General features: G+C 41.8%; 1 protein-coding gene across 2 annotated transcripts in view; it reads left to right on the forward strand.

Annotated features, from left to right (window-relative positions):
• The window catches only part of LOC119651676 (chaoptin), a 103,099-nt gene extending 81,567 nt beyond the window's left edge, over nt 1–21,532 (forward strand). For both annotated transcript variants that reach the window (XM_038055371.1, XM_038055370.1), the window contains exons 6-9: nt 10,482–10,581; nt 10,659–10,948; nt 17,943–18,089; nt 18,152–21,532. In XM_038055371.1, coding sequence (XP_037911299.1) covers nt 10,482–10,581; nt 10,659–10,948; nt 17,943–18,089; nt 18,152–21,133 — 3,519 coding nt within the window. In that variant the 3' untranslated portion in view covers nt 21,134–21,532. The remainder of the gene's footprint in view (nt 1–10,481; nt 10,582–10,658; nt 10,949–17,942; nt 18,090–18,151) is intronic.
• Nucleotides 21,533–25,220: the final 3,688 nt, after the last annotated feature.

Consider the following 25,220-nt stretch of genomic DNA (forward strand, 5'->3'; position numbering starts at 1 on the left):
CCGACAAAACTGTCAAATAGTTACTACTTATCGCTATCAAGTATCTCACCCATTGATCTAATTGGAATATTCAGGTCGGTCACTTCCCACGGAGCGGGAAAACATCGCTCATTCCCAAGGCTGGCTAGGATTTGACGCTAGCAAACTCATATCGGCCAAACAGTTCGCTATCCGTAGTGTGAAAGTTTTTGGGGAGCCCCCTCCCTTATTTGAGGTCTCGCAGAGTTAAGTAAGAGTTTGAGCCGAAAATAGGAAACCCATTGAATTTATATTTGGAATTTGCCTTCAAGCTTTGAAGCTCTGCCTCGCCCTTTTGTGCCTCGGCGATTGCCGTATAATCGATCGAGGCGGGGACTGTGACCTCCGAAATTCGAGACAAAACGTCTGCAACAACTTTGTCTTTACCAGACACATGTTGGATATCAGAAGTAAACTATAACTCAAGTGTTTAAGTTGGCAAGGAGACGCTTGTGGTCCGTAAACACAGTAAACGGTCTCTCAAGCGAGAAGCGGAAGTATTTTATAGCGAAATACGCGGTAGTAGTTGCGTTGAGCTGGGTTGAGTTGTTTTGAAAACAAGCTCAACGATTGCCAAATTTGATTTAGCCGTTGGTGATGAGTGGCCAACACCATAGTATCTGATGTATCGACGAACACAGCTAGGGGAGCATCTGACTGAGGAAATGCTAGCAGTGTTTTCTCAACAAGCTGTTGTTTGTCTGTCTCAAACGCATGGACGTCCTCAGCAGACCACGCAACATCGCGGGAGTCTTGAGTTTTGGACCCAGACAAGTAGACATTCAGGCCCTGAGAAAGAAACGACGATAGAAATTTAACATGCCAAGAACCTTCGCGGATCCTTCACCGTGGTTGGTAATGGAAAGCTCCTAATCGCCTCAACCTTGTCTGGGTTAGGTTGGATACCGCCAGGGGTAACTAAGTGGCCAAGAAATTTCACCTTCTTCTGTAGGAATCTGCAGTTTTCAAAGTTTCAGATAAGTCCGGCCCCATAGAGACGTTGAAAAATCTCGAGATGCTCTAAGTGCTCCGATTCGGAAGCGGGAGCGACCAAAACATCATCCATATATGCAAAACAAAAGTTTTAGTTTCGTAAAACAGAGTGGATGAACCTCTGGAAAGTCTGCACAGCGTTGCCCAAGCCGAAAGTCATCCTAGTGAACTCGAAGAGTCCGAAAGGTGTGCAAATAGCCACCTTCGGAATGTCTTCGGGTGCTACAGGGATTTGTTGGCTAGATTCAAGGTCGTAAAAATACGGCAATTCGTTAGTGAGTGCGGCAAATCATGGATGAGTGGTATGGGATATCGCCCTGGAACTGTCTGAGCGTTCAGACCCCTATAACCTCCGCATGGCCGCCATTCACCGCGTTTCATCAAATTTTCAAACTCCCTTTTCGCAACAGCAAACTTCTTGGGTGATATGGTGCTGCACATTGTACCGGCTTGGAGAAACTACTTACTACTACTGACGTTGGTAAACTTTCGGAGGAGTGCGCGAATGGGATGGTCGGCAACGTCCTCGAAAATTATCGAGAGTGTCATCTCGGCAGGTAGAAATGTTCGAGGTTGCAGGGTCTATTAATGTCTAGTTCTGCAAGTCATCCAGCAGCCCACAATAACACAGGAAGTCTGCGCCTAATATGGGGATGCTGATGTCTGCTAAAATGAAATGCCTATAGATGAGTTCGCGGCCGCTAAACACAGGTTTTATGGAATAAGGGTATGGGAAATAATAAAAAAATATGGAATAGAGATTTGAAGGATCGGTGTTGAACGGAGCATTGCGGAAGTTGGAACCGTATTTTTGTGTAATGGGGTTTAATGTCTTCTTGATGCGGGGAATGTTGGAAAAGGGGATTTATTGTTGAGTCAAGGCAGAGTAGTTGTCTTAAAGTGAATATAGAGTTGAATTCTCAGGGATAAATTCTTCGGTGCCATTTCCATTCTTCTTCGAAAGAATCTTCTGATATTCCAGGATATTCAATCACAAATCTCCGCTTTCATTCTTGGTACTGACGAATTAATCTCAATTATTTCTTATAAAACGCAGTTCGAAGTTCCAATGCTTTCTAAATCAGAATGTGCTGATTCTTAATAAGCTTAATTCACGTGGTTATCCCGCCTTGTTCATGCTATTATAAGGGAATCAGACACGTGAATGTTTTCCGTCACGACTCCACACCCTCAATCTCCACTCCCTGCAGCAACGCCGTATCTTCCCTGATATGTGTACTCTTTTCAAACTCTGCAATTGCCTGATGGACTGCTTTGCCAACTCTGATATTTCTTTCCGTATCGCGACTCCTCATAATACACGTAGTGCGGACATTTTTGATGTGCCCTTCGCGGAGTTCGAAATTTACTTCTACTCTCCGATCCCGAGGCTATGACGATCCTACAACGACCAACAGTTTGGGTCCTTTGACTCTATTTCCTTATGTAGCTTTAAGCGTAAATTAAGCCATTCACTTGCTCCTCCCTCAGAGGACAATATGTAATAAGCAATTTGTTTTTTGTGTATTGTCCTCATTAAATAAATAAATAAATATTTACTAAAGTTTGACCGGCCAAATTTTCAGTTCATATGACAGTTCAAACTTCTTAGACAGTAATAGAAGCAATGTTCATTAACGACTCATCAAACAAAGTCCACCGATTACAAAAGTAAATATAAATTGGAATAATTTAGGTTAATCACCTGATCAAAAGCCATAGCTATTTTTTAGTATAGATACATATGTAACTACTGCTGAGCCTTTCAACTACAAATTCATGATGGAGGCTAATTCTAGCCATAGACTACCAAGTCTGCTAATTAGATATAATTTGGTAGTTTTTGCGTTTCACTTTCTAACATTAGTTACCTACTTTTTCCAATACTCTAATGATATTAAAAATTGATAATAAGCCTTCGGGTCTTTTGAAGAAACTGATTACCCACAGCATTGCATGCTGCTCATAACACTATACCAATATGCCTTTTATGGCAAGAAATATGTAAGAAGAAATAACTCAAGATCATTAACAATACAATTTGTTTTCTTATATCAAATAATATCTATACCATCATTAATTCCGATGAATAGAACAAAATCAAGTCACGCCTTAGTGCAAAAACTTTTCACTTTTTAATAAGCGTTCGTAGTGATTGAAATGACTATGAAAGACAATCCAAGCTTAAGGGGGGAAAGTGTTGTGAAACATTACGAATTTATGAAACAGATGCGCGTGTCACATGAAAACCAACAGTGAGATATTATGTGCATGGGTAAAAAACGCAAATGCAAGTACGCGGAAAGATGATTGGAGATAGTATGCCTGCATTAAGATACTTGAATCTCATGTTCGTTTACTTAATTAGGAAAATGTCCCATGCGTGATTACCTTCTCTCAAATAAAGAAAAATAATAATAGACGCTCTAGTGAATATCTTTGAAATGTAATCGTTATTTGCATCATCCAACATATCGCCCAGATATGAAGTGGCAGAAATTTCCCTTCAGTCACATTTATTTTTTAAAAACTATTTCGAATCAACATCAACTTGTTTCTGATAAAAATTACTATTCCACACAAACTTATAAAATGTGAATTAAAACATTCCTTATACGCCAACGCATATGTGACTGACTAGCCGCAATCAATATCGCATTAACAGTTTATTTGCTGTCCACTCTCTTGCGCTGAAACTGTTTTCCTACAAAAAGTTGGCTTCGAGCAAACTTGCCTTTCAATCTTATTCTGTTTATTAACTGTCCGCTTTACGAATAAAGCATTGGCACTGTGGAAACATTGATTAATGTTTTATTTCGATTGGCTATTAACTTTTCGACTAGTTTTCAAAAATAGCTCATTCAAAAAATCTAGCTTCCCGTGATACTTCTAGAAAGATACTTTCAAAGAAAATCTATCATACAGAGGTGTCAATGTGGTTTACCTGTCCCTAGGGCATGTAGAACAGAGGAACCGTAGCGATTAACAAGAAAACGAAGCTTCATCATCATCAACGGCGCAACAACCGGTATCCGGTCTAGGCCTGCCTTAACAAGGAACTCCAGACATCCCGGTTTTGCGCCGAGGTCCACCAATTCGATATCCCTAGAAGTTGTCTGACGTCCTCACCTACGCCATCGCTCCATCTTAGGCAGGGTCTGCCTCGTCTTCTTTTTCTACCATAGATATTGCCCTTATAGACTTTTCAGGCTGGATCATCCTCAGCTATCCGAATTAAGTGACCCGCCCACCGTAACCTATTGAGCCGGATTTTACCCACAACCTGACAGTCATGGTGGCGCTCATAGATTTCGTCGTTATGTAGGGTACGGAGTCGTCCATCCTTATGTAGGGGGCCAAAAATTCTTCGGAGGATCCTTCTCTCGAACGCGACCAAGAGTTCGCAATTCTTCTTGCTAAGAACCCAAGTCTCCGAGGCATACATGAGGACTGGCAAGATCATTATTTTGTACAGTAAGAGCTTTGACCCTATGGTGAGACGTTTCGAGCGAAACAATTTTTGTAAGCTGAAATTTCATCATCGTAGCTTTTATCGGTTGTAATTTTCGATCCTAGATAGGAGAAATTATCAACGGTCTCAAAGTTGTATTCTCCTATCCTTGTTCTGCCTGTTTGACCAATGCGGTTTGATGTTGTTGGTTGGTTGGTTTTCGGTGATGACGATGCCACCATATACTTTTTCTTGCCTTCATTGATGTGCAGCCCAAGATCTCGAACCGCCTGCTCAATCTGGATGAAGGCAGTTTGTGTGTCTCGGGTCGTTCTTCCCATGATATCGATATCGTCAGCATAGGCCAGTAGTTGGGTGGACTTGAAGATGGTGCCTCTCGCATTTACATCTGCATCACGGATCACTTTCTCGAGGGCCAGGTTAAAGAGGACGCATGATAGGGCATCCCCTTGTCGTAGACCGTTGTTGATGTCGAATGGTATTGAGAGTGATCCTGCTGCTTTTATCTGGCCTCGCACATTGGTCAGGGTCAGCCTAGTCTGCCTTATTAATTTCGTCGGGATACCGAATTCTCTCATGGCCGTGTACATTTTACTCTGCTATGCTATCATAGGCGGCTTTAAAGTCGATGAATAGATGGTGCAACTGTTGTCCATACTCCAACAGTTTTTCCATCGCTTGCCGCACAGAGAAAATCTGATCTGTTGCTGATTTACCTGGAGTGAAGCCTCTTTGGTATGGGCCAATGATGTTCTGGGCGTATGGGACTATCCAGCCTAGAAAGATAGCGGAGAATATCTTATAGATGGTACTCAGCAACGTGATACCTCTATAATTGCAGCACTGTGTGATATTTCCCTTCTTATGTATGAGACAGGTAATGCCTCGTTGCCAATCGTCAGGCATTGATTCGCTGTCCCATATCTTGAGCACAAATTGATAAACCACTTAGTGTGACTGGTCGCCTTCATATTTAACTAATTCGGCTGTAATTCCATCGGTTCCTGTCGACTTATGATTTTTAGCCGATGAATTGCACGGACTGTTTCTCCTATACCTGGTGGTGGCAATATTTGTCCGTCGTCTTTAGTTGACGGGACCTCCAACTCGCCGATATTCTGATTGTTCAGTAGCTCATCAAAGTACTCAACCCATCGCTCCAATATGCCCCATCTATTATACAGAGGAGTTAATTTGGAAAAGTGGCTTACATGTCCACAACCAAGGCACTACCTCATGCTAGTCTTGACGAAAGTGGTGATGAAATGTGGCGAAAAAGTAGGGATGGTATTCAGAGTGGAACTAAAAACACCCTTGGGCATGTAGAACAGAGGAACCGTAACGAATGGTTTAACGATACTTGCCTGGAAGCGGTTAACAAGAAAAACGAAGCTTACAGACTACTAATCGAAAGGTGGAAATTGTCCAGTGTACAGAAAGGGTAATCGTCTGCGTTGCGAAAAATACAGGGAACGACGGCTGAGAGAGTATACAGACAACATCATCAGGGAATACCAAGGTTGCTTCAGATCAACAACTTACCAGATATTCGCAATTAGGCAGATGCTTGAAAAGTGCTGGGAATATGACATCGATGTGCCCCAACTGTTCGTTGATTTCTGTCAGATGTACGATAGTGTAAACCGTAATGCTCTGTACAGAATAATGATCGAACTGAAAATCCCACCGAAGCTAGTCCGGCTAGTAAAAGTCACAATGATAACGGGGGCCAGGTAAAAATCTAAAATCCTCAAAAGAGGATGCTCTTTAATTTGATACTCGAATACGTGGTGGAACGAAAAATATGAAAAAAAGGGAGATTACTGCTGCTCATAGAAACAACATGATCTAATCGAGTAACAAGCCTCGGGAAAATGCTAAGGCGTTCACCTTAGTCGAAACAGCAGGACGGGCCCTGCTCCTGTCGAGAAATGGGCAACTACACACATACACGCACCACATTCCAAAAAAGCTGGATGTTTGGGTGCCACGCAAGTTGACGTAAAAAAATTTCTTGGACCGAATCAACGCCTGCGATGCACTGCTGAAACGGAACGAATTCGACCCATTTTTGAAGCGGATGGTGACTGGTGATGAAAAGTGGATCACGTACGATAATCTCAAGCGAAAAAGATTATGGTCGAAGCGCGGCGAGCCGGCCCAAACCATCGTCAAGCCCGGATTGACGGCCAGGAAGGTTTTGTTGTGTGTTTGGTGGAATTGGAAGGGAATCAGCCACTATGAGTTGCTCAACTATGGCCAGACCCTCAATTCGGTCCTCCACTGTGAGCAACTCGACCGTTTGAAACAGGCGATTGGCCAGAAGCGGCCAGAATTGGTCAATAGGAATGGTGTTGTGTTACACCAGGACAACGTTAGGCCTCGCACATCTTTGATGACCCGCCAGAAGCTACGGGCTCGGATGGGATATCCTATCGCACCCACCGTATAGTCTGCACCTGGCACCAAGTGATTACCATCTCTTCCGGTCCATGCAAAACGCTCTTGTTGCTACTAAGTTGGCCTCAAAAGAGGCTTGCGAAAACTGGCTGTCCGAGTTTTCTGCGAATAAGGAAGGGGGGTTTTATAAGGGGAGATAATGAAGTTGCCTCCCAAATGGCAACAAGTTTGCGAACAAAACGGCGCATATTTGACTTAAATCGGATAATTCTAAGTATGTTAAATAAAGCGTCAAATTTCGATCACAAATACGGCATTTCTTTTTCCTAAACCCAATATAATTCGAAATACAAATAAATTCAAAAACAAGCATTTACATGCTGGTTTTTATTTACAACAGTCGCCAGAAATACAGGGAAACCTGTGTCTTGTTTGAGTGTGTTTTGGTTTCAACGCGTGTATCTGAATTGCACAATTACTGGCACTAAACCGCCATTTAAAGCTCTGCAAAGGATGACCTAACACTGTGGCTGCTCTGGGAAGGGCAAGAGAAACAGAGTCTAGCCTGATCAAATCTTCAGAACCAACCTGGCCTATTGTTGGGAATCAACGCGTACATGCACTGAACTATTAGATTGGTGAGTGTCACCACTAAATATAAAGCCTTAATGATCGCTTAGCTCTCGGTTAAAATGACTATGTCACAATCATACCCCGGCGATTGACGAGCCTTTAGTATTAACGGTATCTCCACTTGGAATGTACTGCCGGATCCCGGAAAACCGTGCATATTCAAGTATACTCACGCATCGACTTCCCATACCATCTTTAATCCGGCGGTAAGAAATACAGTGACATAACCTCACAACACATCGCTGGTTTTCATCTTTGCCCCGGTTGAAAAGACCTCCTCTTGAAACTCGGCTTACATGTGACGTGATTTGCAACATCCGGATTCTTGAAGTCTGACAGCGCTGCACGATATGACAAATTTAAAATGGGGTCCAGTGTCAGAGTACATTAACGTCATACGGCTGGCAGCACTACAAGGTCCCATTAGCACTGCACATACGGTCTATTAGATCCTATTTTAGATTCGTATCATTTGCTTCACTGACGGGAGCTATACTACAGTCTAAATAAGATCACTAACTACGGCCCTATAGCCGCCAAAGTACCACAAAGCTTAATGCTAGGATCATTATTTAAAAAAATTATATATGATTGCGTGGTGCACCTAAAACCCACTGGACTAGCAACCGTGATGGAATATGCGGACGACATAGCGATCATGTTTTCCGAGAAATACAACTAAGATGAAGAGTAGGCAGTCAATAAGCCTAACCGAATTGTCAAAAAATAATTCGAGACAGGTGGTTTGACAGTACTTACCAATGTGTCGAGGGAGAACACAGTCTTCAAAATTAAAATTGAAGAATTTCGGATATCACTAAAATATCTTGGGGCAGACATAGACAAAAGGCTGTCATTCACAAAACTGTGAGTCTTCCCTACTTGCATAAAAGGTAGCTGAAAGCGGTAGAAATTGGTGAGCTAGCAACCTGCAAATTTTGAAACTTTGCTGCTACTGAAGCCTTAGCAACGCTTTGGTTTTGTATGGATTTGCACGTTGGGAACAAGAGCTCACGCGATCGAGTTTTGTTATCAGCGGGCCAAATCTTCCTTGACTTGGCAGAGGTGATTACCCTTCGTCATCTAAGGTCCGCGAATAGAAGTGCGAATAGATTCCACCCTTGACAGTCTCCTGCGGAACACAGACTATCCCACCAAAGAGGCTGCCAAGAGCAGAGCCCCACCTGGCCAGCTGATCAACCCGCTCATTCTCCTCTATGTTCCTGTTACCGGGTAGCCAGAAGAGGAGGAGGGTGACCTCAAATGGTACACATAAATTCCTCCATCACAGGAAAGAGCTCCATAGCACATAGCAATCTGTTCGATAAGTGGAGAACGGCAAATGACTGCCAGAGCTAATTCTGACTACACCCCACTCAAACAATTGAGAGATCGATCCTTCACGCTAAGTGGAGTCAATCCGCCATCTGCCTTACAAACAGCCGCATGTCCACACAGGGACTTGCCTGCTTTGTGCTGTAAAAATAAGTGCGTAGCAAGTCGGCTTGGCGGTGTCCTTACGCCGCAACAACCATAGTATTTATTTGTATCTGCTTCGATCCTAACTTGCATATGGAAATCACCAATGCTATGTCCGGCATGTGTGTTAATGAAATTCCATCCGGATTTTACTGCTGAACATGTTTACTATTTGAAATAGACTTCTAAGATGGTCATGAATACTAGCATATAGCTTGACGTCATCTAAGCACATCAAGTATGACAGCTTGTACTTGGCAGGATACCCATATTTAATTGCAACACCATACCATCTAGCATTATTCAGTAACCATGAAAGAGGGTTCAATGCCAAACAACATAAATAAATTCCCTTGGAAAATGCCTCTCCGTATACCAATAGGCTCTGAGATGCTAGTACCTTGAGATGGTATACCACCTTCCGTGGTATACCAACCAAGGCCAGAATCCTTCTGTGGAATCGGAAATGGGTTCATGGCTATGGCATTAAAACATGAAGAGGAAAGGTTGAGGAAACCCTACTGAGTGGGTTTACCAGGAATTGAGCAGTCCAGGGTCCTTATTAGGGAATACGAACCCAAGCGCACAGAGGACTGTATCTAATCAAGAAGAACTTCCGAATCATAATGGGAAAGCAAGGATTGTCTACGGACACTGCCTGCAGATTCTGTCCGGAATATGTCAAAACCTTTCTGCACGTTCTGGGGCAGTATTCGGCAATTATGCAAAGTAGCTTGAGGCGCCTGGGAGAATACTTAATACCAAATGCAAAGTTGAAAAATTTGAAAGTAGGTAATATACAAAAATTCTTAACAGTTATAGGCTTGCTTGACATAATATAGTTAATATATACACTTAGGAACTAGCCTGCCGAAGATCGAAGATCTTTACCCAAAACTCCAAATCATAGTCCAATTGGTTTTTGGAATGTACGCAGGCAACCGTAGCCAGGGTCCTCAGAATACTCACTTTCTCCAATTCGACGCGAGAATTCCAAGGATATTAACTCCACATTCTGGATCCAAGCGAAGGAAGATGGTGGGACTCCGGGGAGTCCTCCTCTGCCTCTTACGGCAATGTGCTTCTGTATTCTCGAAGGCCGGAGTGGTAGCAGACGCAAATCCGGTTTCGGATTGTTTCTGGCGATTACCGTAAGATGCAGGATTTCCGTCCAGGTTAGGGAGCAATACAAGCCTTATAACCCTTTGAAGTACTTTCCGATGTCTTCCAGGCTATTTCAAAGATTGTTTTAATGTAAACTAATAATCAGGCCGAAATATGATGAGCGCATGTTTTGGCTGCTCAGTTCTCAGTTACTCTGGGCTGAGACATTGGTAGGCATATAGGAAAAATTCAGTTTGCAAGCATTATTCATGTCACGTCAAGCGTTTTGAAACTTGCACAATATGAAGCCATCGACTGCAGATACAGATTTTCCAATTATCAAATCAACCATTCATCTAACTACATTTCATCTCTTCCACAGGAATTTTATTTAGACAACAACAGCCTATCCGAAGTGCCATCGAACTCAATTAACGGGCCAGATACATTGAAAGTTTTATCGCTTCAACGAAATAACATAGGTGATTCATACATAACAAATTATCTTCCTCTTTAACTTGGCTAATCAAACTAAACAAAAAATATATTGTTAACACAGCGCAATTAAAGTTTGAATCGTTCGCCGCTCAACCATATTTGGAGAAAATCAATTTGGCACATAATCAAATCAAAACAATCGAAGGCGGAACATTTGGTGGATTGGACTCAATTAAAGAAATCAATTTAAATGGGAACCGCATCTCGAAAATGAACAGTGATGTTTTTGAAGGGGTCAATAGTCTGGAAGTGTTGGACTTATCGCAGAATTTTATTTCCCTGTTTCCAGTTGTTGCGCTCGAAACAATCGAATCATTGAAATCGTTGAATTTATCATCAAATATGATCCAGGTGAGTCATTTTAATAGAAATAAATTGGTCAAGATGACAGTGAAATCATTTAATAGACCTTAAACCTACTAATAAAAAAATTGCTTCAACCTGGCTTTGGTTTTTAAGAATTCTGAAAAATAATCATTTAAATCTCTAGAAAAATTGACACTTTGATTTTAACCCCAAAAGAGGTACAAAAAGCTAATATCTGGAAAATAAGATCTATTGGTTTCAAAGTTGGATATGGAAGTTTGACGTGCTGTTAGTTGACAAGACGGGTCGCTCCACGTCTATTATTGATTTTGCTATCCCCCAAAATAGTGACATTGAACGGAAATACCAGAAGAAGAAGGTGAACTATGAGGCACTAGCTCGGGCGTCTCGAGAAAGTGGTTGTATAATAGTTCCCATAATATTGTCAATTACAGGCATTGTACCTAAATCCCTCACGGCTTCCCTTGATATCCTGGGACTCTCACACGGTCTGATTCAAACTGTGCAGAAATACACCATTCTGCATTCGTGTTAGATCTAGTGGGGAGTTCTCGACGGATTATCTCACTAACCCACTATCAACCACCACCACCAGAGCCCCTTTATCTTTTAACTAGGTAGGATCCGGTCCGAGCGTAAATGTTGGCACTTAGTGTTAGTATTAGGCAAAATCCGGCATCTTCCGAGATCGTAATAAATGGGAAAAATAATAATCGAGAGCGTAATCAAAATCGTAACGGTGCACCATAATGGACGTTATCATCATCAATTATGCTTCAACCAAGGTTCAAACTAGGCCTCTCTGAGTAAAAAACTACAAACATACCGATTTATGCCGAAATCCTTCATCTGATCGCTTTATCTGAGGTAGGATCTGTCAAAAAAGAGATTTTCACAGCATTGGTGGAAACTTACGTCAGTGCATAAGGCTGTTAAAACTTCTAGCAGATCATCCTTTTCCCATTGATCGCGTCCTCTAATTTTTAAGTCCAAGCAGCGATGCACTGTCTTCGTCAACAGAATTTACGAAACGCTTTCGGGTATTTTCAACCGGTCTTCGTCCTTCTGCTTTTACCTCGAATACCCTTTTATGTTTCCGAGTGTTTTCCATACGTTGAACGTGGCATTGTGCCTTCCGAGTCATAAAATATTGTATTTCGTACAAGTCATGGTTGTATCTGATTCCCCGTCGTCTTCTCGTTCAGCTCCTATTATTCTCTTCCGGACCCTCCTCTTAAAAATATGAACCTGTTTTTAAGGTTTTGTGTGAAACAAAACCTTATTAGAATGGTGACGGTGTCTGTCTGTCCGTCTGTCCGTCTGTCCGTCTGTCTGTCTGTCTGTCTGTCTGTCTGTCTGTCTGTCTGTCTGTCACACCCGATTTATTCGGAAACGGCTAGACCGATTGTCACGAAAATTGGTGAGAGTATGTAATCTGGTGATCCCTTTACATGCAGTAAGTGGCGCCATCTTGCGTTAAGTTTAAGGGGGGGCTCTCCGTACATGTGAATGGAGGGTGCAAATTTTTTTTTCACAAAATGTAGCCAAGTAGGGTATCAAATGAAAGGTCTCAATTAGTACTTTTCGAATCTGGTTCAATATTTGATATTAGATGAAACATAGGGGAGTAAGGGTTGAAAATATGACCCACAAAAAGTGTAACAGGTCTCGTTCTCAGAACCTATCCAACCGAAAAATCTGGAAAAAATCACAGTGGTGCACCTCTACGAAATCTAGGCCTCAAAATATATCCGGTTCGGATATCTGCACAAATAAAGTTAATAATAGTATATTTCCATATTTTAGAAATTTACCCGGCACCCCCCCTTATGTTCATCCCAGAAATACAAAATTTGGCATGAGTGTAACGAAGAATATAATGCACAGTTTGGTCAAGTTTGAAGAAAATCCAACTATTATTAACAAAGTTATTGGGGGTGAAACTTTACAATTTTTTGTGAATTTCGTGCACTCTACAACCCGCATGACGTCATCATCACATATCAATTCGTCAATACCACAACGAAATGAATTCTTCTGAATTGGGTCGCAGACAATTATTTTGTTTTAGTTTTTTAGTTATTTGTCAACCAGACATGTGTATATGTAGGTATATAATATATGCGTGCTAATGAACTTTGCGGCTAGTGCCTAATTCAGATAGATATAAGACGTAAATCGGAAATATGGGTACGATAAATTTAGATACGTGCATATATGTGTACAGCAGGTAATAGGCAGTTTGTTTGTTTAGGGTGAGCGTGATATCTATGGCTCTAATATGTACGTATGTCTCGTAGTTTGGAAAAATATGAAGGATTATGTTGGATTTGTAGCTATATACGGACAGGGAAATGTGCGTCTCTTACATAAGATGAACACAAAACCTTTATACCCGAAGCGCGAGCTTCCGGTATTCCGACTTGTTTTTTTTAAATTTGTGTTAGGGTCCGTAGCATAGTGCAGGTCTTCTTATCGTTTTGTATACTCGGAGCTTTACTTTCATTTGTATGCTGCTGGTTTTTAAAATCAGCAGGGCCGAGTAGAAGGCTCTGTTTACGAGCTCAATTCGGCATTTTATTTCATCAACTTCATTTTCATCTTTCGTCACTTGTACCTAAGTATATACATTTTCTACTCGTCAATTGTTATCTTTGTCTGGTGGACATCATTTTTAAGGTTTTGTGTAAAGAAAACTTATTCAAATTGGGCTAATGTCTGCCTGCCTATATTTTTTGTGAGGAGGTGGAAATTTTCAAAAAAAGTACTGGCCTGGACACGCCAGCGTCTGGGAACCACCATAGGGTATTACATCACGAGGCAGTGCCAGCTCACTTCAACTTGGTTCTTCGTCTGCGATAAAGGAGAGCTAGACTTCGCATTGTATATGTTCGTCATCTCATCTGTCAAGATGTCAATACGCATCATTCCTGAGATAACGAATGCTGCATCATCTGAGACAGTCTTGAATGCGGAGCACATTCTTAGAGCTGTTATTCTCAATCATAAGTCGCCAGGAGCCGATGGAATTACAGCCGAATTGGTTAAATATGGAGGCGACCAGTTACAACAAGTGGTTCATCAACTTGTGCTCAAGGTATGGGACAGCGAATCAATGCCTGACGATTGGCAACGAGGCATTATCTGTCTCATACATAAAAAGGGAGATATCACACAGTGCAGCAATTATAGAGGTATCACGTTGCTGAGTACCATCTATAAGATATAGGTAGCCCCATACGCCCAGAACATCATTGGCCCATACCAAAGAGGCTTCACTCTAGGCAAATCAGCAACAAATCAGATTTTCTCTCTGCGGCAATCGATGGAAAAACTATTGGAACATGGCAATCAGTTGCACCATCTGTTCATCGACTTTAAAGCCGTCTATGATAGCATAGCCAGGGTAAAACTGTACACGGCCATGAGAGAATTCGGTATCCCGACGAAATTAATAAGACTGACTAGGCTGACCCTGACCAATGTGCGAGGCCAGATAAAAGCAGCAGGATCACTCTCAAGACCATTCGACATCAACAACGGTCTACGACAAGGGGATGCGCTATCATGCGTCCTCTTTAACCTGGCCCTCGAAAAAGTGATCCGTGATGCTGAGGTAAATGCAAGAGGTACGATCTTCTTTAAGTCCACCCAACTACTGGCCTATGTTGACGATATCGACATCATGGGAAGAACCACCCGAGACGTACAAACTGCCTTCATCCAGATCGAGCAGGCGGCAATTGAGGCGAGATCTTGGGCTGCACATCAATGAAGGCAGGACAAAATATATGGTGGCAACGTCAGCACCGAAGACGAATCAACCAACAACATCAAACCGCACTGGTCAAACACAAACACGAAGAAGAATAAGGATACGAGAATACAACTTTCAGACCATTGACAATTTCTCCTATCTAGGGTCGAAAATCACAACCGATAACAACTACGATGATGAAATCCGCGCACGGTTGTTGTCAGCCAACAGAGCCTATTTCAGCTTACAGAGACTGTTCCGCTCGAAACGTCTCACCATAGGGTCAAAGCTCTTACTGTACAAGACTATGATCTTGCCAGTCCTCATGTATTCCTCGGAAACTTGGGTTCTTAGCAAGAAAAATTGCGAACTCTTGGCCGCGTTCGAGGGAAGAATCCTCCGAAAAATTTTTGGCCCCCTACATGAGGATGGACGATTCCGTAGTCTACACAATGACGAAATCTATGAGCGATACTATGACCGTTCGGTTGTGGATAAAATCCGGCTCAATAGGTTACGGTGGGCGGGTCACTTAATCCGTATGGATAAGGATGATCCCGCCCGGAAAGTCTATAAGGGCAATATCTATGGTAGAAAAAGAAGACGAGGCAGACCATGCCTAAGATGGAGCGATGGCGTGGGTCAGGACGTCAGACAGCTTTTAGGGATATCGAATTGGTGGACCTCGGCGCAAAACCGGGATGTCTGGAGTTCCTTATTAAGGCAGGCCTAGACCGGATACCGGTTGTTGCGCCATTGATGATGATGATGATGATGATGTTATTCTGTAAACTTCACTCAATTTGTTAGCTAGAGTTAGTTAAATGTGACCTGCAATGCCTTTCCCCAAAGTGGAGCTGTGTTGAGAAGGATCGAACTCACTACCCTAGCTATAAGCAATCTGGAAGCATGCCGTGGCCCACCCACGTTCGGCATCATCCTTGCCAGAGCCACATTTGCGGTGGATGCTTTGTCATAGGCATACTGCACGTGTTACTTATAGCTGAGCTTCCCATCTATCATCACTCCTAAGTATTTGATGGCAGGCTTAAAAGTGATGATATGATAATAATTCCTTTTACGACGCATAGTGATGAGGACCGCTTCCACTTTCTCCTCCGCGAGTGTGAGCCCAGAACTCTCTAGCTAACCCTTAACAGCACTGCTCGACTCGGCATGAGTATAACTAAGCATTTTCGAGATGCTTTGCGTCTACAACAAGCTCCCTCTTGCCCCGTTGGATGGCGAGCTTGAGAGCTTTGCGGGCTTCCCTAAAGGCGCGCTCTTTTTGCCCTTGGTCGATTCTGTCAGAGCCACTCTTCTGGCTTGCTGACAAGCTCATCGAAGGTTGGTCAATTCAGTATTGCACCAGTAGTTTGGTCTTCTACTGGGGAATGAGCACCTCCTAGGCATGAATGCATCACATGCTTCGGCGATGCATTGGGCCACATGGTCTAGCCACAGCTCTATAAAGGTCAGCTCATCCAGACCTTTTGCAGACTATTCAGACATCTTCCTCGGTTTCGTGTATGATGGTCCTTTGCCCTGTGGCTCCACTCATACGACAAAGAACATTGCCTGGTGATCGCTGTGGGTGTAGTCCTTAATGACGCATCAGGACATACCACGCACCAATGGAAACCTGACAAAGGTTAGGTCTACGATTGAGGCAAACCCCCCTCTTTGAATTATGAAGTCACTAGCATTCACCCGTGGACTACGACCCCTTGAGTCGAGAACAAGACTGTCAAGCATTTCTTCGAATTCGGGCAATGTCAAACTTGGTAGAGCATAACAGCTGTACACATATATCCCGTTTATTTTCGCCCACACAAAGCCACTGGCTACCTGACCCCCCCCCATAAAAGTCAGCGCCTTCCTAAATTCGTGACATTGACCACCTCCGGCAATATACAGGTAATTCCATCCCTCCCTTTCATCCCACAATAAGCATTTGGGTCCCCTATTGCACTCTTTGTCAATATAGCGTTTCTTCAAATACCTTCTGCATCGATCGAACCGACAGCATTGATTGCATGCCTTCGCGAAATGACCAAACGCGCGACATCTGAAGCACCCCTTTAGAGAAAACTGATCTCTCAGACGGCAGACAACCCATCCGATTCGAACTTTCCCGGCCGCTAATAACTTCTGCGCTGCGTCCACTGTTAATCGCAATGTGGCCATTTGAGTATTGTCATAGGCTCTCCGCAAACTCACAATGGACTCATCGGCAAGTTCCTTCACCTTGAACTGTTCCTTCAAGGCAATGGAAATTTTTCCTTTGGATGTCACTCCATCAAAATATTTGCACTGTATATAGACCTTATGTTTTTGGGCCCGTACTGTGACATTCTCCCCAAGTGAGTTCTTAACTTGAGTTCGGAAGCCAGCACAAACATGAGGTCACCCTCCTCACCTTTTTCGATACCTCCGTGTAGGACAAATTTTCCTTGCTCGAGACCACAATTGCCTCTGGACGTATTCGCACTTTTGCTTTCTTCTTCGCCTTTTTATTAACTATCTTGCTCCATCCACCGTTTTCATTTCCCTTGGATTTTGCCGATTCGATTGCTCGCACTTGGGGGACCTGCTTTCTCTCTTCGGTGCCTTTAGTTTCGTTTTGAACTGTTTGTATGACCTTCTTGATCTTAAACCCCTGCTGATTTACCAGAGGATTCACATCTTTTGCCCGCACTCTCTTGTTTGGTAGCAAGTTGATTGCAATAAAATTAGATATCATTTGGGTCGCATGACAGCAGGCTTTGGTTTGTCCTCTTTAAAAAAAAATATACCGGGATAGTACGTGAGAAGAGAAGAGAAGAAGGTGGTTCCCCATTGATTTATAATTTTTCGGATGCCTCAAATAGAAACACAATGAAATAACTCAAACTAACTATAGGGGTAATAAAGGGGCCGGCATAACTTTCTTACCGGACCCGGATTTTCTCTCTACGGCCCTGACCTCGTACCGCGCCAAGGACGGGCATTTTTGAATATCTCTTCGCGGTATTCGGGTTCCTAGATTCGTCGGTGTTCTAGAAACCTGCAGATTGATTCCTTTGACTCTCTTCTGACTCCCTTCTTAGTTTTAAGCATGTATAACTGGATTTATATTTTTTGTATATTACCCCCCTTAATTTAACAAATAAATACTAATAAACTGAAACCTTTCAGGATATTACTCAAGCAAGAAAAATCGATTTTTTAATTGAGTGCACCACAAGCTTATGTTCGTTACATATATAACATTTATTACAGAAATTGGATTCATCACACCTGCAAGTTATCAAAGACATCGAAGTTCTGGATCTTAGCCGAAATGGAATAACTACTGTGCCACCAGGAACGTTCCGTGACCTTAAATCATTGAAATATCTTGATCTCAGCTTGAACTCACTACGAACGGTAAGACTTCTTCCTACATATAACCAAGCACCATAGACTAATAATAACCCTCCATTTTCCAGATTGAAGACGACGCACTTGAAGGACTCGATAGCCTCCAAACTTTAATTATCAGAGATAACAATATCCTCCTCGTCCCTGGAAGTGCTCTTGGTCGCCTTCCAAGGCTTTCTAATCTCTATTTGGACTACAATCGTGTTGCAGCTCTATCATCGGACATTTTAGGATCTATCCAACCTGACGACATCAAGTTGTTATCCTTGTCAAGAAATGTTATACGCGAACTGCCACCAGGAAGTTTTCAATTGTTTAAGAATCTCGAAAGTTTAGATTTATCCGGAAACTCGTTAGCTCTTGTGACTGCTGATATCTTCATGGGTTTAGAAACATCCTTACAAGAACTCAAGTTATCACATAATAAAATAACAGGACTAGGAAATGTTCCTCTGTCCTTAGGAGAACTGAAAAGTTTGGATCTCAGCGGAAATAATATTGCTGATATTCCGAGAAATGCATTCGCTGGATTGGAAAATCTGATATCCTTGAATCTAAGCGAAAATTACCATATCTCTCCGTTGCCATCGAACATTTTAACTTCTCTCACGAAACTTCAGATTATTGACTTGAGTAAATGCAGTATCAAACATATATCGGGAGAATTGTTCGCTGGTCTGGAAGATCTTGAGACTGTAATACTCAGCAATAATCATATTCAGGAACTTCATGATGGAACTTTTGCAGATCTTCCGAAAATTAAAGCCATTGACCTTTCCTACAATCGAATTTCCTCAATTCGTTCCTCTACTTTTGTGAATGTAATGAGTATCAGAAAACTATCGCTGAAAGGTAATCAGTTGAATGCATTCAAGGGAGAATTTTTCAACACCGGAACTGGTTTGGAAGAACTGGATATATCAGAGAATGAACTAAGCTACCTGTTCCCATCATCTTTCAGAATTCATCCACGTTTGAGGAAATTGATAGCATCCAAGAATAAATTCAGTTTCTTCCCATCTGAACTTATAACATCCCTTCAGTATCTTGAGTTTATTGATTTATCTTACAACCAGTTGAAGAGTATTGATGAGTTAGATTTCGCACGTCTACCAAGGTTGAGAACGCTTAAAGTTTCAAATAACCAATTGGAATCATTGAGCGAAATGGCCTTCCACAACTCCACGCAACTGCAAATCATCGACTTGGGTTTAAATAAGTTGGACCGAATAGGAGAGCGAACCTTTGAAGGACTGATAAGGCTTGAATGCTTAAATCTTGAAGGAAACATGCTTACAGAACTTCCAGACACTCTATTCGAACGAAACAAACTGCAAATGTTAGAAAATATAAATTTGTCCAACAATAGTTTCGAGTATGCCCCGCTTAAATCTTTGCAGCGTCAATACTTCTTCGTATCCTCAGTGGATTTGAGTCACAACCGAATTAAATTGATCCCATCCGATGATAGCATCATGGTTAACATTAAAAATCTGGACTTGTCTTATAATCCACTTAGTGAAGACTCAATTAGAAATATTTTAAGTGAACCGAAAACGGTAAGAGATCTGAATCTTGCTGGTACTGGGCTTAAAGCTCTTGCTTCCCTGGAAACTCCATTCCTTCAGAATCTGAACTTATCACACAATCACCTAACTGAAATCTCTGATGATGTATTCCAACGTTCAACACTTTTAGAAAGTTTAGATCTCTCAAACAATATGCTTTCTGATCTTGAACATCTTGCTAAATCGTGGGCTAGACTACCAATGTTACAAGTTTTGGATCTTTCCAATAATTCATTTGAAATGATTTCTCAAGGCGATTTCGATCATTTAGATATGCTTCAAGAACTGAACATTGTTGATCTTGAAAAATGTACCAAAATTGAGAAAAATGCCTTCCAAATGCTTCCCAATCTTGCCAGACTCAGTGCATACAATTACCCACTTTTGGGCTATTTGGATATTAAAGGCATACTCGAAGCTATCCCTGGAATAGAAAAGATCGATTTGGAAGTCAAAGACGCTGCAATTGGCACTGATCAAATTCAGCCTGCAAAACATCCAAGACTTAAGGAAATAGGCTTAAGAGGCGACCGCTTGAGAAGCATTTCCTCTGGTACTCTTGCTGGACTCAAGAGTAGCGACTTAACCATAAGGCTGAAAAATACATCACTTTCTTCACTGCCGCCAGCACTTTTGTTCCCAGTTCCACGTTCCTCGAATCTCAATCTAGACATTACTGGGTCTAAAGTAACAGTCTTGTCACCGCAATTCCTTACGGCCCTCGAAGATCGGCGAAATAGTCTCAAACTCAAGGGGCTTAGCAGTAATCCAATCCATTGTGACTGTAACGCTCGTGCCTTACGTCGCTGGCTTCCAAATTCTCATATGACTGAAATAGTGTGTCAATCACCTGATTTTCTGAAGGGGAAACTTTTGATTGAAGTTGGTGATGATGAACTTACTTGCGATCCTAGAAAAATGACAACATCTACCCTTCGTTCAACGAGCTACAATCACCAGCAGACATCAAAAATTCTTACTCGACCAACTACTCTTGAGCCAGTGATCATTTGGAGCCTTGAACCAACCCAGCAACCTGCTAAGATTAAAACCAAGCCACCACAAATCAAACAAGCTGCCCTGAACAATGACGACACCTTGATCATTGGAATAGTTGGAGGGGTTGTTGCGTTTATCGCAATTTTGATTATCATCATTTGCATCGTTCGCTTGAAGATGAGTAGCTCTCAATATCAAAATGCACCAATGATGGGAATGCCTCCACTCCAAATGGGACCAGGAAGTATACCGGTCAATTACAAGGGAGGATCTCAACCTACTCTCTATGCTCTCCCTCCATATGCTCAGAATTATGCCACACTTCCGCATAAGAACATTCACCATTCACAACAAAATTTGACTCAACCCAGGCCGGCGTATTCCACTATGGGGCGGCTATCTTATTATCAACAGCAAACACCTTCACAACATTCAAATAGTCAACCGTACGTTATCTACGCAGACGAGAAAGCTTATAGATAACCAAATCCCACCAAACTTCGTTAATTCGAGATATCATCAATTTTACGGAAGTAAATTTGATGATTCGAAAACGCTTAAACAGTCAGTCGCGTAACATTTACGCTGTAAGTTAGCTTTTATGTTTTTTAGATTTTTTTCGAGTAATTTTTCTATTTTATTTTATTTTAAATGTACTTTAAAAGTGTTTTCTCGTCTCTGTATATATAAACGACTAATAACGAACAACAAAAACATAATTTTACTAAGAACTAGAGAATACCCCAATAACAAATAGTAGCTAATTTGTATCTAAGTTAAAGAGAATTTACAAATCGAAACGAGAGGAATATTTTCAGTAGTTTAAATGATTTTATAATGAAAAGACATATTGAAAATAAATAAAAATATATTTAAGGTAAAACAAAATTTTCACTGAACTCTTAACAATAATTGCTACTAGAATATTACTGAAGGCACCGAAAAGTTGACATTTTCAAAAACTGGCTACACCTAAAATACTGATTAACGTCAATTTTTTTTAAATAAAAATTCTATTCGTTTTGAGAATCATGGGGTCCTAAGTCCGCATCAACTTAATGCTGGACCGGACCAACTGAGGAGCAACTTACTCCCTCTTTCCTGGTCCAAGGACCCATCGCTTAGGGCTTGCACCCAAATTTTTTCAAAAAAGTCAAGCGATGACGGCTTTACGACTTCTTACCAGGGCAGAGGCAAATCGTCAGCCTCTGCCCTGGTAAGAAACCGTAAAGCCGTCATCGCTTGACTTTTTTAAAAATGCTATTTTATGAGATGTGAACCATCTTTCTTCAAAAGGAGCTAACCTCAAATCGCATCGGGCCTGATGTGTATCCCGCCAAAGGCCCAACACCGAAGGAAACCACTAGAAATAGGCAAGCACTATTAACCCGACCCTTATATCTATGCATGTACCATCAATAGCGGTCTAAGGCAAGGGGACGCTCTATGACGCATCCTTTTTAACCAGAGCCTGAAAAAAAGCTATCAGTGATGCTGAGGTAAGTGCCAAAGCCTTTTGAAGTTCGTGTACCTGTTGGCTTTATGCTAGCGATATCGACTTAATAGAAGGAACATCTCGAAGGGTATAAACCTCCTTTATCCAGTTCAAGAAGGCGGCGCGTTATACTATACTCTAATGAAGACGTCAGCACCAAAAATAGGAGGCTAGAACTTTGAAAAAGTTTACAATTACTCCCATCTAGAGTCAAAAAAGCTGCCTACTTCAAATTACAAAAAATATTGGCCTCGAAACGTCAAACCATGATGTCCTCCTGCAAACGATTTTGCCAGTTATCATACATTCCACGGAGGTTTGGATTCTAAGCAAGCAAAATTACGAGCATTTAGCCGCGTTCGAAAGAAAAATCCTCCGAAGATTTTCTAGCCCTCTACAGGAGGATGGACGATTCTGCAGCCTATACGATGAAGAAATCTATTAACGATATCGCGACTGGTTTGTTGTGGATAAAATCCGACTTAATAAGCTGCGATGAGTGAATTATTTAATTCATAGTAGTATCCATGGTAGAAAAGGAAGCCGCTACACAGACTACTTAAAATAAAGCAATGGAAAACGCTAGAACGCCAAGCATGAATATCGATTTGGTGGAGTTCGGCACAAAACCGTACTGGAATTCTGCACTATGGCAAGTGTGAACTAGGCATCGCCGTTTATGATGATGTTGAATGTTCGTTAACGGTGACCCTCATTGTACGAAGTCAATCAAAATTAAAAGAATTATATTCCTGTACTTTCTTACTTTACTTACTTTATTTAATTGCACAGGCCTCAATTGGGATAAGGAAAATAATTATTTGTATGTGAATTTCCTGTCAAGTGCTGTGGAAACCACTGCTCCCTCGCCAGGGAGTCCTGAAGACAGAGGACCAAGGACTGAGAAAGATAGGGGACAAAAGGGACAGAAAACGGAGAAGGAAACACAGAGGACACAGATTTCCACTTGACGAGATTTTGCAGCTTCGATGGACCAGGCATATTTTTCAACAACAAATTTCATATGACTCTTCAACGTGACCTAACGGCAGGGCCGTGTGGGAGATAATCCAAGTCCGAATGAAAATTACGCGCTAACTCCGTTATGTGTCTCTATTCTGGGCCCCTGAGAAAATTTCCTCTATTGGTCGTTAAGCAATCAAGTTTTAAATTTTGAATCAGTAATTTGAATGAAAAGTTTGGATTTTTATGTTAAGTGCAAACTCCCGATGACCACCTGTTCTGTTCTTCAGTATGATTCCTTCCAATTTTTCAGTTTAAATAGAAAACATCTATCACCAAGCTTTTAGAGAAGGGTTAGTAGGTACTACAACTAAGTGCACTCTATTCAGTTGCAGTTCAATAGCAATCATATCCACCTATTACAATCGACCTAAAGAATTCCACACTTCCAAAAGCGAATATTTATACCAATTTGGACTTTAATATTTACTTCCCGAATATCAGTGTGATCCAGCTGTCGTTCGACAATGGGAGAGAGGGACGGCAGTAGTAATCCTCCTGAGAATAGCGATGAGCATTGGCCTGGGATGGTATTGAAGACTCTGGCGACCGCTACGAATGATGCCGGGCGTGACCTGATCGAACTACGATACCATGCGAAATGCCGAGACGTTCAACCTAGTTTACACCGAGACAAAAGGAAATTTGTTATTTCGCTGGTCAGGGAACGAAAAATTCCGCAAAACGCAATGATTTGAGAAGTGTATGCCACATCATGAAAGAACTTGCATCTGTTCACAAATGGGCGACTGCTCCTCATCCATGATGACGAGCATCTGAAGAGGTTGAAGGAACACTTCATCACAGATCTTCGCTTTACCTGCCCGTCATCGATTTTTAGGAAGCGTTCGACAAGGGGGGCAGAGGGTGTATCTGGAATGATGCTACACACGTACTAAACCGAGGTAAAATCTCAGAGGATTTTCAAGTCCAAAGCGGAATCAGTCAGAATTGTATCTTGTCGCCGATATTATTCCTTTTTATACGTTACGCTCTTCATGCTGCTTTTTCCGGAAGATATGAAGTTCAATGTACTATGACATTCTTCCTCAAACACCTCGACTACGCTTATGACATCTGTTTGCTATCTCACCAAGTCATGGACCTTGGCTAAATTGCTCTGGATTTGAAAAGAGGGGCAAGTAGAGTTAGACTGAAAATAAACACCAACAAAACCAAGGTTCTCAGTCTGTCGTCTGACAACAATTTCCCTATCGGCATTAAAGCATCAAAGGCGTCGACCAAGCAATCACGACGGCATTAACAGCATTAGATCGCTGCCTTGTCTAAAATCTGAAAATGTAGTTATCTCAACACCAAGATCAAATTAACACTCTGCTTTGCTAATGTCCTTTCCGTGTTGCTTTATAGTAGCACATGAAAAGTGACCACCACTATTACGCGAAAACTCCAAGCCTTTGTGAAGAACTGTCTGCCTCGTATCATCGGAATACACTACCCTCACACTATTTCAAACGAAGAACTTGATGAGCGCACAGGACTGGGACCCATACACGATGTAATTGAAGGGAGGAAGTAGCAGCAATGGGTCATACCAGGTGTACAACTATGAAAGGCAGATTTAAGATAACAGAATGCCCACCAATGCCACGTGAGGTATAAAAATTTGACATTCATGCCATTTTATTAGGCCATTAGCAAGCGTCAAACACGAATACGTGATAATCTAAAAAAATATTTACACAGTGTTGTGTAATTATATTTAATATGTCGCATTTTACACTAAATTAGGAGCATTCGCGGGAATAAACTAATTTTTTTGTTCTCATTTGTGGAAAACTTCTGCCGAACGATAATATAAGCGTGCTCCATCGCAGGATAGTCGTGAAAAATAGTTTCGTGGTTTCAAAAGTGGTGATTTAAAAAAAAAATGCAAAGATGTGAAATTGCAAGCATTCTTGGACGAAGATAAATTGCAAACACAAGACCGTCTCACAGAGCAAATCGGCCGTAAGTTGGCAAGCAGTTTTCAAGTGTTTACGAAAGATGGGGAAGATTCAGAAGGTCGCAAAAGGGTACCACACGAGTTGA

The sequence above is a fragment of the Hermetia illucens genome, chromosome 3 (genome assembly GCF_905115235.1).
Source record: "Hermetia illucens chromosome 3, iHerIll2.2.curated.20191125, whole genome shotgun sequence".
NCBI lineage: Eukaryota > Metazoa > Arthropoda > Insecta > Diptera > Stratiomyidae > Hermetia > Hermetia illucens.